At 38.7% G+C, this 14,889-nt stretch overlaps 1 protein-coding gene across 3 annotated transcripts in view; it reads right to left on the reverse strand.

The window, feature by feature from the left end:
- Window positions 1-14,889, reverse strand: part of fibcd1b (fibrinogen C domain containing 1b) — a 149,156-nt gene that overhangs the window by 93,042 nt on the left and 41,225 nt on the right. For all 3 annotated transcript variants that reach the window (XM_042509842.2, XM_042509841.2, XM_042509840.2), the window contains one exon: window positions 11,253-11,732. In XM_042509842.2, coding sequence (XP_042365776.1) covers window positions 11,253-11,729 — 477 coding nt within the window. In that variant the 5' untranslated portion in view covers window positions 11,730-11,732. The remainder of the gene's footprint in view (window positions 1-11,252; window positions 11,733-14,889) is intronic.

Below are 14,889 nucleotides of genomic sequence, written 5' to 3' on the forward strand. Positions count from 1 at the left end.
GGATCAACATGAGTTTTCTTGTGCTGTATTCAAATACTTTTCACAAGCTATTTAAATGTATTAAACATGAGGGAAAAGGCAATGACCAACTTGGCAAGAAATGTCCCACAAATTACAAGAAATTGGTAAAAGGTGACCTAAAAACATTTTAAAAAACAGGAGATGATTACTAGGAAATTATCCCAAAAAATAATAGGGAAAAATATCCAGAAAATTATCTTTATAATTATAATTTCATATTAAAATGTATGTGATATAAGAAATAATAAAATGAACACAAACAACTATTTGAAGGTCATTTTCTTTTTATCTTTTATTTTCAGGTAGTTTTTTTGCTTTTTGCTTACTTTTAGATCATGTCTTGTCAAGTTGCTTGTTGCCTTTCCCCCGTGTTTTCAAAAGAAATCAAACCAGTTAAGAACTAATTGTTTTAACCTAAAAAAAAACCCCCAACCAACTGGTGTCTAAGTTGCCTTAAAACTTTAAATTGACTGAATTTGAGAGGACAAGTTAGGACAGTGTATTCTTGCTCTTCATTACACTCCCAGACTAACACTAAAAAGAAGCTAATTGTTCAACTTAACAAACTTAAAAAAGCTAGTGTCTGCACTGCCTTAAAAATTTAAGTTGACTGAATTTGAGAGGACAGGTTGAAGTAATGTTGTAAGGATTCAACTTCTAAAGTTCTAAAATTCAGTGGTTTGAAAAATTCAAGGCAGCACGTACACTAACTTTGACTTTAAAACAAATAGTTTATTTTACAGTCTCTCTCTCTCTCCTTTTTTCCTCCAGTTTGTCCATCATCCACACACACAAACACACAGAAAGACCTGCAGTGCTGAAAGTCATATATATAAGGGCGTCAGAGTCTTCTATCAAAGGTGTGTGTGTGCAGCTACTTTCAGGTGTTAAAACTGCATTAGACAGAAACCCCCATTGGCCTTTCCCTGGCCTCAATAACTATGCAACACACCTCTGAGGCACAGCGAGCAGCATTGCAATCATATTACATGGGCACTGGGGCTTTAACCCACACACACATTCATAACCAACAACAGCACATTTACGTACCCACATGCAAGTACAAAGGAAACCACACGCGCATGCACACTCTACAGTGATGACCCATTGTACAGCTGGGCAGAATGCAGCAAAGACGAGTGGGTTATCTGCTTTGTGAATGTACAACTGTTCACTTTGAGTGTGTGTGTGTATGTGTGCTGGTGGAGGGAAAATGTTGCTTTTTTACAGGTTTTAAAATTACAGAAAAAAACAGCTCACCTGGGATCAGATTAAGAGGTGCTATACACTGGATGAAGAAAAAAGCATTTGCACACTTGAAAGTGCAAAAAAACTTTTTAATTAGCAAGCTTTTGGTCAGAGACCTTCCTCATCGCATGAGCGGGTAGCAAGTGAATGAAGCAGTAGAAATGGTAAAAGAACATCACTTGATTAGCCTTAATGCAAAACACTTGTACGTATCAATCAGTTGAACCTGTGTGGCTAAACATCAAGCCCTGAGTACAGTTGTGCAGGAAACGTTTTTAAATTTATTTGATAAATGAGTTTTTGCCTGAAAGTGTAGTGTACTCCCAGTTTTGTAATATTATTTTAGTATACACTGACTGCATGTTCTGTTTTTGTGTCTGTTCAAGGGGAGAGACAAAAGCAGAGGAGTGCCTGCAGTCTTCATTTTAAGCTTTGACTGACACATCAATTAGGATCATGATGTAATTATCTCTCATTAGGCAGCCTTTCCATTGGCTCGCACAATCAGTCACACCACAGCACTTAACACAGGGAGCTTGTTTTTGTGTGTCGAGCTTTAAACACAAGCAAATGGGGTCTTTTTTCTTCTTGTATTCACATCTGTGGCGGACTCATCAAAGGGGTTAAATTATTTTTTTCAAAAGAGGTCCTTTTTAAATCTCAACATGATTTGCACGATAATGTGGGGCCTGCCTTCAAAATCAAGCTTTTTGATTGTTTGAATCCAGTTTTGTTCAGAGTGTGACCCGTGGGCCAGAGAAACATTTTGTGTGTGCCCTCGCACATGACGTGAGATGCTTGTGTTAATCATCCACAGTCAGGGCTTTTACTTTCAATATCTTTCCTTTAACACACTTCTTGGCTACTGCGTTAGACTGCACCCCCCTGACAGGCGTCTGTTAGGTTAGGAGCGACAACTTGTATTGAGCTGCTGGTGGCTTAGTAACTAGTGGCACCCTGTGAGTGTCACAAGAACTACATTTGGCCATCAGTGCTAGAGCTGTAAACTAAAGTGAGATGGAAAAGCCACCAGAGAAAAAACTCCTGCATTGTTGAGGAGAAAAAGGAGTTTCAGGAACTAGAATTAGTGCCTTGGGATTGTAGGCCTCCACACACCAGTCAAGTTGCACTTGCAGTTCCAGTTCCCCTTGGCAGCACAGAAGATCTATACAATCAGCACAGTTTCAAGGTGGACACCCAAAATTAGTGCCACCAATTTAGCACCTGACCAAATGCCTTCACCTCTGTTCATGACATTTGACATTGAAAAATGGACAGAAAAGTGTTTTTTTTCCACACAGTATTGTAATATCAGGGTTCCCAGTAGCTCAGTTGGTAGAGCGGGCGCCCCATATACAAAGGCTGCATCATTGCCACAGCGGCAGGACTCCAACTTGCGGTCCTTTGCTGCATGTCATCCCCACTCTCCCTCTTTCACACTTACCCTGCCCTATCAAATAAAGAGAAAACCCCAAAAACAATAATGAAAATACATTACTGTTATAATGTCACAGTGAACAGTTGACCTTTGACCTTTGACCTTTTGGATATAAGATGTCATCACTTGATCATTTTATCGTGTTAGACATTTGTGTAAGATGTTATGATAATTAGCATAAACATTCTTGAGTTACTGCCCAAAACATGTTTTGTGCGGTCACTGACCTTCACCTTTGACCTCTGATTACCAAATTCTAATCAGTTCATACTTTACTACAAGTGGACATTTGTGCCAAATTTGGGGAAAGTCCCTCAAGGCCTTCTTGAGACATGCAAGGTCACACTGACCTTGATTTCTGACCACTAAAATCTAAACAGTTTATCAATGAGTCAAAGTGGATGTTTGTGCAAAATTGAAAAAAAATCCCTCAAGGCCTTCTTGAAATGTCGCATTCACAAGAATGAGACGAACGTAAGGTCACAGTGACCTTGACCTTCAACTACCAAAAGTCTTACTTGTTTATTGTTGAGTCCAAGCGAACGTTTGTGCTAAATTTGAAGTAAAATTCCATTCATGGGAATGGGACAGATGGATGAATGGAAACCACAAAAACACAATGTCTTGATTCATTCTTAATCGATTGGACCTCGGGGGAAAGATGAATTGATTTTTTTTTTCAGCAAACAGTTGAATTTGGCGCTAAAGGAGTTTATTATTAAAAGCCGTTTTCAGACCAATCGCATATCCTACGACAAATTCATGGATGAAGAGTGCAAGGTTTAACATTTCAAACAAGATTTATCTGACCAATATTCAGTCTTTACAAATCTTGTGAAAAGGATTAAATGTGTTACACAGGTGAGCTATGAGGTGGCTCACTAAAAATACTATGCTAGAGAGTTTGTGTGGGACTGCTTATCGAAAGTGACCAACATTGTATGTCCTAAACCTATGTGGTCCATCAATCATATGCTGGTTACTGAAATTGGCATTCAGTTACCAAAACTTTGAGCACCTCTGGTTAAACTTTAATGTTTGTCTGATTTGTTCAAATTTGACTGCACGGAACATAATTGCATTGTTATTGCTAAAATATACAACAAAGATACGCTTTTGTTGGCCTTAATCAGATGTTCCATATGGCGAGACATATTCTCTGTGGGGCGAAGTCACAGAGAGGAGTTTCAAGACTGGAACAGGCGAGTTTAAAAAAAGTAATTCAGACACCATCTGCCTAATACTACGTCTTCACCTCACAGACAGCAGCTGTCCAGTCAACTGGAGCCTGGAGGAGCAAATGGGAGAAGTGAGAGGAGCCATCAAAAAGTCGCCCACTCTTTCCTACTCAACTGGTGTAGCCGTTGCAAGTTCAAAATAATTTAAACCCGCCGGCACATTCCATGACTTCACTTATAAACCCAAGTAACCAATAGGTTTGAAATGTAATGAGAAAAACTTCAAACAACTGTACTTTGCTGGACCCCTAGCAATCAGTGCTTTGAGAGGACGAGTAAACATACCTTAAAATGATGCTTTGTGAATTCTAAATGATGTGTGGTTCTTATTTCTTTAGAAATATCCCTCGACTGAAAAGTTATCAAAGAGCACAGAGTGTAATTTCAATATTGTAAAATTTATTCTCAGAGACTCAGAGGCATCCCACTGGAGCTGAAACAATTGGGCAATTGATGGATTAGTCCATCGACAGAAAAAGTAATCTACAGCTATTATTATAATTTGACGTAATTACAGTATGTAGTAATGATTTCTTGTTTCAGTCATTTTTAAGCTTTGACAGCTTTTCCAGTGTGAGAATTTACTGTTCACTTCTGTTCTATATCATTATAAAGTGAACATCTTGTGGTTTTGGTCGGGACGCATGATATTGGATTTTTTGCCGATATCTGATATGCTGATATATAACAACTCAATTAGCTGATAACCAATGCCAGTATCGGTATGTACTTTTTCCCCCACCTAATTTTGGTGTTCATTGATTATCCTCTGCGGTGGAAATAACATAATATTATGCATAATGTTACCCTGATGGCACAACAGCAGATGAAGACATAAAATACAATATTTTTCAATGTATGTAATATTAATTATTGTGCTAACTATGTAAAATACTTCAATTTAGGGTTGATGTTTTGTAAATGTTAACTTAATCAGTGAAAAAGAAAACTAAAAAATCGGCAGAAATCTGCACGTTGTCTGATGCCAATATTTCATTGTAAAGGCAAAATCTGCTGCTACCAATGTCGTGCTGGTATTATCGTGCATTCCTGGACAAAAAAAATATATATTGACACTATCTTTGGTCAATTTATAAACTAAAATAAAATCAAAATACTGAGCAGATTAATCGATGATGAAAACATTCATGCAGCCGTGCATCCTACAAAAGCAAAGAGAGGCAACAAAGAGCAGATAGTGGAAATAAATCCTGCCAAATGCTGAGTTTGTAAAACATATTCATGAAGTTGATACCACATCAGATGCCCACAGGGTACAGTCAAAAGCGAATTGTTAACCCCAGCCTTTGTTAGTGCATTGCACTTTGCCAGCCGTGTAGCTCTGAGCCACCTTTCTGCTCAAATGTTGCTACGTGCTTCATGTTAGAGAACTCCCCATCTTTTTCATCTTTTGGCAGCTTTGTTCCATCCGACTCCACCTCCTCCTCGAGAGCATCTGGGTGGCTAATTGTTTTCTCTGTGCGTTGTTTTTCTGATGCCAATAAGCTGCAGCCGGAGTTTTTCTTTTTTCAAAGAAAATACATGTTTTGAATCTAAAAAGTAAAGAATGGATACTATCCTGGATTAACAAGACAAAATGCTATGCATGTTCTACACTAACATGCATTATGTTCTTTATGTCCTACCCTACAAGATGTGCATGTTATTGACTATCAATACAATACACTATCAAACTCTGCCTCACTCACTGTATCCTCCTGACTAAACAGTAATCAGAAATCCTAGACATATCAGAGGCCTTTAAAGCAGAGAAACAATGAATAAAAGATTACCTGAATGATGGACAGAACTTTCACACATAAAGGGAATGTTTTCATAGCAAATATGACTCATATCATACAGAGAGTCTCTGCTTTTTGATCAGGCTTTTGATATAATCCATGTGTGGTTTGGTGTAGAGGTGGGTGGCCAATGAGCCCAGCTGTGCAATTTAATCATTATTAATGAAATAAAGTTGAGAGATGCCAGTTTAAAGGAATACCTTACCCTCAAAATGGTCTTTTGTGTATTAATTATTCAACCCATGTTAGGTTGAATTCATGAAGAAAATGTTTTTCTCGCATGCCCCAAATGAAGAATCCCAAATTGGAAGACAATCCTTGATGAATTAGAGTAAAAGGGGTGCACAGCATAACTATATTGAAACTCTCACACAACTCGAGCAGTGTAATACAAGTCTATACTTTTGCATACAAGTATGCAATTTAAATACTTGTGCTTGCTTAGGCATGCTGGTCACCCATGTGTAAACCTGTTTATGCAGAACTATTTTAAACAGTAACGTTTTAGTGAAAATGTGCGAGTTTGTGAAGTGCTGAGCATATATAAATGAGATATGGCTTATATTGCATGGGTTGTGTAAGAGTTTTTAAACAGATGCTTTAATATAGTTGTACTGTTTTTTTGACGCAGCTCCCTATGACTTCAATTCATCAAGAATTTACTTGTGTCTGAATGATTAATTCACCACTGAAGCAAACGAGAAAAATGTTTTCTTCACAAATTCAGTATAACAGCGTAATTAAATTAATTCAAAAATGTGAATGCCATGGGTGTAGTATCACTTTAAAGTGTAACTTCACCCCAGGTCTGAGCCTAAATCCAGCCACTGCATTATTCTGACAAATGCAAAAAAATGTGAGTAATAGACTTAGAGGTGGGAGGGGAGAGGGGCATGGAAGTTGGAGACAGTTGGTTTGGAAATAATACTAGTACTGGTAATGATACCAATTCAATAGTAACAATCTGCTATATATTGGCATACTAACATGTTAGAAACATTATAACAGTTTTTTCTTTCTGTTTTACTGTTACCATGAAGGGCCTTCTCAACCATTTGGTAGAGGCCTATATTTACAAAACTATGGGGTCTGTTAAAAAAAAACATTGATTTTTGTTATTAGACGCCCAAAGGAAATAAAAAACGCAAAGAAAAAAAATGTGCTTCTTTCTTAGTGAGGATTTTACAGGGATATGTCTCTCTTGAGCAAAACTGCCCCATTTATATGACATTTTTTGTCTCACAAAGTGCTGCCACAGTTTTGACAAATGTATGTAATTGTACCACTTGCTGTTTACATCTTGTTTATTTCCAATGCATCATTAAATGAAACAAAAACAATATTCATTTTCTCCTTTTTATATTGCTTTAGTCTCTAAAGCATATTGTTCATGGTTTGGGCAAATAGCTTACTGATTTTTTTCCCCTGTAATTATAATATCACATGTTTGGGGTGTTTTTAAGTGCCTTTGCATTAAAAAAATGCTGCATCCATTACATGGACATTGGTTTGTCTGATAACACTGATTTTTTGACTCTCTTAAAACCGTTTGCTAACCATCTGCTTAATTAAATTCAAATTGCACAATTTATACGACTTTTATCACTGTCCAGTCTCACTAAGGCTTTGAAGTTAGTTGTATCACACCCCTGGCTGAAATGCTGCAACAAGAACTCTGAATTTTACTTTTTCATGTCCTCAAAGGACTTTGTGTCGAGCAGAATGAACATCTTGAGGCAGCGTGGTTCTCTATTCTGCAGCAGCAGAGGTTTGCTCCAAGATCCTAACCAAAGGTTGTGGGTGTCACTTGTCCAAAACATTAATATTCCGCAGGCATAGAATTCATTTTAAACTGTGACCTGAGGTTCAAGGAAAGCACTAAGTCATGCTCTTTCTCGCAGCCTTGCAGTCTTTTTTGCAGTCAGAAAATGTGCAAAACTGAATGTCAAGCCAGTTGAATATGTGAACTACATTATATGTCAGTTGGACTTCTGCTATGGGAAATCTAGGCCTTCCATTTTTTTGGTGAAGGGTTGTATGAGTGCAGGTCACAAAACCTCCAGCTAGTGACCAGCAGCGGCCATTAAACATGGCTGCCTAAATTGTGTCTGCATGCGGCTGCCACTGCTGGTCAGAGCTAAAACAATTGGCTTGATTTCTTTCTCAAATAATTAAAGAAGTCAACAAGCAACTTAACAAGAAATTCCAAAAAAAAATAGCAAGAAATTAGTACAAAGTTGCAAGAATATTACCAAGAAACAGACAAACAAATATACATGTTTTTCTGTATCCTAATTTTAAATATATAATCATAACAATTATATAGTTTTCCTGATATTTCTTCCAAGTTAATGATTCTTTCTCTCACTCTCTCTTTCTCTCTGTCTTTCTCTCATTATTATTATTATTACCATTATTATTATTATTATTATTTAGATAAGTTTCAGGTTATTTTCTTGTCACTTTTTACTTTGCTTTTGAAAAAAATTGCTTAAGTTTCAACGGTTTAAATACTTGTGAACGGCATCTGAATGCTGTACAAGGAAAGCATTTTAGCTAAAGGTTTCAAAGGGTTAAAAACTTTTATTGACACAAGTTTGCACTTGTAACCATAAGAGAGATCAATGTAGCCAGCAGCATGAGGGCCATTGAGGAAACTGTACTAAGACAGTTTCTTTAGATTTAGAGGTGTTCAAAGAAAGAAAGAAATGTTAGACTTTAAGTACTTTGGGACTTGTGTAATTTTGTGTTGGAAATTTTGCTTGAATTTACATAAACTTTGATCCTGACATCGTGTTCTTCTTTGTAAACAGAGCGGCACCGTTCTGTTACTGTCAACAAGAGCAAAGAAAACAGCCCACTCTTCATTTTTTTAGACTTTGGCAGACAACTCTGTCAGTGAGCAAGGCGGAGACAGGCTAATATTTGGGTTTTGCTTCATTAGTTTTCTAGTTTTCCAAAGGGGATAACTATCAACAACAACTTTTTCTAAAAGTTTCTAGTTTTCTAAAGGGGATAACTATCATCAACATCTTTTGCTACTTTAAATCAATTGTTTTAAATGCTTACATGTGGTAGGCACACACCATCATGGCGCACAAGCTTTCCAAAGCGCCTGTTTTTCAGGGCACAGCAGCTATGCCCTGAGATAAACAAAGTTCAACTTTTGAAAGGCAGCAGCTCACAAGACCTGTCACGTGGCATAAAAAAACAACAATCAAAATTTTCCTTTCGTCCATAAATATTAGTCTATGATAAACATGCAGAAGTTCGAGCTTTTGAAACATGAGCAAATTGGTTTGAGTTCTTTAAAAAGCATGGGAAGAAGGAAATGAGCGACTTAACAAGATATTGCAAAAAATTAGCAAGAAATTAGTAAAGAGTTACAAGAAAAGTAAAAAAACAAAAAACAAAAAATGTGCAGAAAATTAAAAAAGTATATATGTATTTTTTTCTTTAAAATAATATTAAACATAGAATTGTGATTCAAAATATAGTTTTTGAAAATTTTCCGTAATTTTATCTTTGACAAATTTCTTGCAATTTGTAGGACATTTCTTGCCAAGCTGGTCATTGCATTTTTCCCAATGTTTTTGAAATCAAACCAATTTGCTGAGGTTTCCAAGAGTTAAATAGCTTAAATAAGGTATCTGAATGCAGCACAAGAAAACTGATATCAGACCAAGAACATCTGTATTTTTGACAATATTGAAAAAACATAGCATAAAATCTTGATCTGCCTAATTGCCTTTATCATATGGAAGTTTTGACTTAGAGCAAACACTAGCAACATGCTGCCTCCTGTCCATCATTCTGAGGCCTAACCATTAGTTTAATGTATGTTTATCTTCCTATTTTTCGCTAGTCCCATCAGTGTGATTTTTTGGGATGCAAAAGTGTACCTTTCTATTTCAGTCTGTAAGCAGCCACTGTGAAAAATGTGCATGTTGTCTTGAGAAAAATCAAAACAAATTGCTCCTAAGCCCACTGCAATCAGATTCTCCTGCTTATCTCCTCGGGGGCATGTGAAAGGGTTTCTCACTATATGGCAGGGTGAAACTGTTCTTCAGGGGGCTGCAGTGCACACAGAGCCATTACTAACACTGGCACAGTCAGCTTTGTGTCATCGTATAAATCAGAAGTCCTGGCCACAGGTGGCCCATAGATCACACAGTCACACCATGGTGTCAGGCAGAAACAGCGGATGTGCACACCACATGCCTTGCCTCCAAAGAGGAAATCAATCACCTGGAGTGTCTGGGATGCCAGCACCACCTCCACTTAGCCCCAGTGTCCAGCGCGCTGTGCCACCTACACCACATCAACAGCAGCAGGGACGAGCCCTCACTATGCCTCTATTGTACTACCAATCAGCACCCATGGTTTCTCAGCCCACGGAGGCAAAGCAAACCAATCCAGTGAGTTTTTGAGTGATTTCAAAACAATGCTGAACCCTGAGCTAAAGAGAGCTGGCTTAAAGAAAGGATTGGCAGAAGCAGAAAGCATTCAGTTGTTTGAGCTGTGTGGCTGGCAGCTATGAAATCTATTTACTGCAGAATAGAGAGACGGAGTCTGATGGGCCAAAATTATAAGAGCATGTGGTGTGAAGATTTTCCACGCACATTTAGGAAATGCATCGTCAATAAATCAATGTGGACAGTGCGAGACTAAAGGGGGTCTAATCATGTTTTCATCCAATGTGGAGTCTGTCCTACACATCTAGGGGAAACATTTTGTTATCTTATTGAATTAATGTGCAACTTGCTCTGTTTCTTGAAACATGATGGACATTTCTTCCCCTATGACCTCATCCTCAAACACTACACTGAGCTGGTTCTATTCAGAGGAGCATGAACCCTATTTGCACTTTAATTTAGCTGTTATTGGGCTTGCTTACTGTAAAGAGAAATTAAAATAGTCCAGTTGGCATTGGCTTAGTGAATGATGGTATTTTGATTTTTGCAGTCAGGAAAAGGAAGGGACTAAATGAGACCAACTGCAAGTCCAATTAGCTGTCACACATCTTAAGGTGGTTTCACAATCAATATATATTGATAGGTGTTTCACAATCCAGTCCTTGAGCGCCTCTGTACAGTACTTAAAGTCATGACTCCAGTAGTGAGTCTGGCACACTGGATTTAGTTCATCTATTTACTGCTCAACCAATCAGCTTCTTGTTCAACCATAAATGCAAAAAAAAAAAAAAAAGCAAAAAAAGCACTTGGCTTTTGTATGTTTAATACGTTTAATTTTCTAAAATCATAGAAGTACCACCTTTAATTTTTTTCAGTATTCGCAATTTCAGTCCTATTCATTTACTTTTGGCATTTCATCTGTAATAGATATTGTTTTTTTGAAAGCTATGATTGAGATTTTATTATTACTGTTTCTTTTTGTGTTATATTGTGCCTCAATCACTACTCTAACCTGGATGGGGTTCTGTTTGACCTTACAAGAACTTGTAATGTGTCTTTGTGTGTATGTGTGTTTGTATGTGTGTCTCACCTGTATGAGGCGTCCCTGCTCTGTCTGCAGTGTGTTGAGGTCTTGCCCCAGGCTGCCTTGCCCCCTGCGCAAGGATTCATAGTCCATCTTCAGTTGCCCTGCGTGGGCTGACAGCTTAGCTACCTCCTCCGCCAGACTGACAAGAAGAGCCCGATCCTGGCCTTTCACTGACTTCAGGTCCGAGTCATGGTCGGTTAGCGAGTGGAGCAGGGACGTCTGCACGCCCTCGAGGCGCAAAAAGTTACTGTTGTAGTCGGGACAATTGGGGTCGATGAAGATGTTGATTCGAGAGCCGTCGCCTCTCTCGACAGTGACCAGGGCGTTGGCTTCATCTTGATTGGTGGAGATGTGTGGCAGGCCATCGGACATGGGCGGGGCCTGGTAGTGATTCATAAAAAGGATGGTGCCAGTTACAGTGACAGCCAGCAATACAGCCACGAAGAGAAGGATAGTGCAGAGCAGGTAGCTGCAGCTCATCCTCTGTAGGTAGGAAGGAAGGAGGGGACAGGGAGGAGAGAAAAAGTAGGTGTTAGGATCAAAGTTGCTAGAACACAAAAACTTATGGCAAATTAGAATTACTGCCGTACGGTCGTATGCCTCCTCACGCCAGTCAAGTTGCACTTCCAGTTTACATTCATGTCTGTAAAAACATGTATGCGTCACATAAATCTTCACCAGTTCGTTAGTGTCACCAGTTCAGCATCTGACCAAAAGTCTCTCCCTCTGTTTCTGAGATATTATGTCGAGCAATGGCCGAAAAATTTTTTGCAGCACATTATGACGTCACACTAAAGTTGACCTTTGACCTTGTCAGCACAATATATAATATAAATAATATAAAATTTTATCCTCTTACACGTGTGTGAAATTTTAGTATATGAATTCCTGATGGCTAAAAAACATGTTTTATGAGGTCACAGTGACCTTGGCCTTTGACCACCAAATTCTCTCTATCAGTTCATTCTTGAGTCCAAGTAGATGTCTGTGCCATATTTGAGCAAACTTCCTCTTAGTCTTATTAAGATATTGTATTCACGAGAATGAGACGTCTGCATAGTCACATTGACATTTGACAACCAAAATCCAATCAGTTCATCCAGTCCAAGTGGGCTCCCTCATGAGAATGAGATGGACAATGTCACAGTGACCTTGACCTTTGACCACCAAATTTTCATAAATTCATTGTTAAGACCACGTGGACATTTGTGCCACATTTGAAAAAAATCCCTTAAGACATTCTTGAAACAACATGTTGATGAGAATGAGACAGACAAGGTCACAGTGACATTGACCTCTGACCAACAAAATCTGAGATTGAGATTTAGTTGACAATAAAGGGATGTACCACAAGTACATACAAATGGACAGATGAACCGACAACCTGGACACATATTGCCTCGGGCCATGACTATCGCCCGTGCAGAGGCATAAATTGTGTTTTTCAAAAAGAAATGACTTTTATCCATCACTGGGGATATTTTGAATGCCAGATGCTCAATATTCAGTACTATAAACACATTCCCATCTGTCAGAATGTAGTTTTGAATGATTTATGTTGCAACATAATGTAGATTCCTTCGACTGCCAGTACTTTTGAAAATCAAAATCCTGTAACATCCCTTAAATGTCAAAGTGGTGCAGTAAAGGGAGGACGCTAGTCTGAGACACCTCTGGTCAATGCACCAACTTTCCATTTTAGAGGCAGGAAAGAAAACAATAAAAACTCGAAACAACGATCACCAGGAAGAGAAAGTAAAACAAAAAGAGACTCAGACAGCCTATAGAATTTAAATGAATGAACAGAGAATAGAATCCTCTTAGAGGAAAAAGCCAGACCCCTACCAGTAACATGGTCTCCATTAACTGGACTATAAAAGGCCAGTATGATGGCCCCTTTATGATCCGGCTACATTTTTCCACTCAGGTCAAGAGAACTAGCAATAGGAGCGAGCAATATGGCCCACCTATGCATGATTATTGATGCCTGACTCCCAAATATCTTCCTCCAAATGAATCAGCGTATGATCTCTTTACTGATTTTTGCACTGGAGAATGTTCTCTTGGTGAGAATATGTGGGCAGGTGTATGAGCGTGTGTTTGTATGTGGACGTGTCAGTGAGCGCAAGCTCATTAATATGTAAATTGCCTGCACAAGCAAAGTGAAGCACACTAATAGACAGCTAATGGTCTGCTTTACGAGGAAGGTTTATGGTTTCTTTAATGTGAAGAAAATCAATTGTGTTGTGCAGGAAATACTCCTATCTGCCGCGTTTACCAACAATAAAAGAAGTTGTAACTCCTCCGACAACTTGTCCAACCAAAATATGGGCTCTGTGGGTGGCAGGTGGCAACCATGTGAGCTTTTAATTATTATCCCACATAGTATTGACACAAAAAAGGTGTCCTATTTGAGGTCTGAGGATGTTTTTTCTCATGGGCCACAATTGTAGCCTTCCTTGGTCCAATCATGAGCCAAAGTAAATGCACACAAAAGGGGTTGATGCGGTGCCTGAGGATGGTTTTTTCGCATGGGTCCCATTTGTAACCCCCTGGCTTCATTCACAACTCACATGGGCAGACACATATGGGGCCCGGAGCCAGTGAGCACATTTTGCTGGGCCTGGCGAGTCCCTCCTGGATGCTTCTGTGCTTCACAAAAAATATATTTTAGCTTTGATTTTAAAAATCTATCCCTCAACACAAACATCAAGCAAACATGGACTTGGTGAATAGCACAAAAGATGAGTTTGGTAGGTAATTGCATTTAAAAAAAGAACTGTATTGGGGCAAAATTGGAGAGGACAAGCTGTTTCACCAATGAGGGTGTGATTGGAAAATGACTACTTTTGTCACGTGTTGCATGTTTTATTGATTTGTTATTTTTACTCATGTAATACAAAAATCCATTTGGTAGATACACACTGAGAACATTGATTAAATTAATGCATAATAGTTTTTCTGCAGAGGCCAACTAGCACCGCTAGCATCTATAGAAACACTAACTACCCCTAGGCTCTATTTGTCCAAATGGGTTGGAAACAGTGCACACATGCATGCGCAAAACACACATAATTTGCACAGAGCACATTCTACCAAATACTTGAAGACAGGCAAGCACATGCACATATTGCACATTAATAAAAACTGGATTACTTTGTCAGAACCTTCCCACTTCTTCCTGTTTTTTCACCCCAAATGCATCATCACAGAAAAGAGCTCCGGGAAAGCATTGCCGCACATAACATTTTTTTTGTCTAATTTAACATGTAGACCCTGACTGCATGATGAAATCTCTCTTTGCATGTCAAATAGTTTTTTTTCCCTCCCCTGTGTGTTTGAGTGCAGGTGCAGCTGAGCGATTATGACCGTGCTTGGCTCAGTGTGTATGTGTGTGTGTGTGTGTGTCAGGGTGTCGTCTGTGCTGTACATGATGTGTATAATGGCCTCACGCTGCAGAATGGCTGCAGTGTAACACTAGAACAGTTTCACTGAGCTCTATCGCCAGCGGGCCAAAACATCAGTGGAAACCATCATGGCCACTGCACTAAATATTCATTGCTGGCATACTGATTGTTAACTTAACATCCAGGAGATATATGATGGCCCCCATTACAATGACGGCGAGTCACACACAGCT

The sequence above is a fragment of the Plectropomus leopardus genome, chromosome 20, assembly GCF_026936395.1.
Source record: "Plectropomus leopardus strain MGB_pleo_1.0 chromosome 20, ASM2693639v1, whole genome shotgun sequence".
In the NCBI taxonomy this organism is placed as follows: domain Eukaryota; kingdom Metazoa; phylum Chordata; class Actinopteri; order Perciformes; family Serranidae; genus Plectropomus; species Plectropomus leopardus.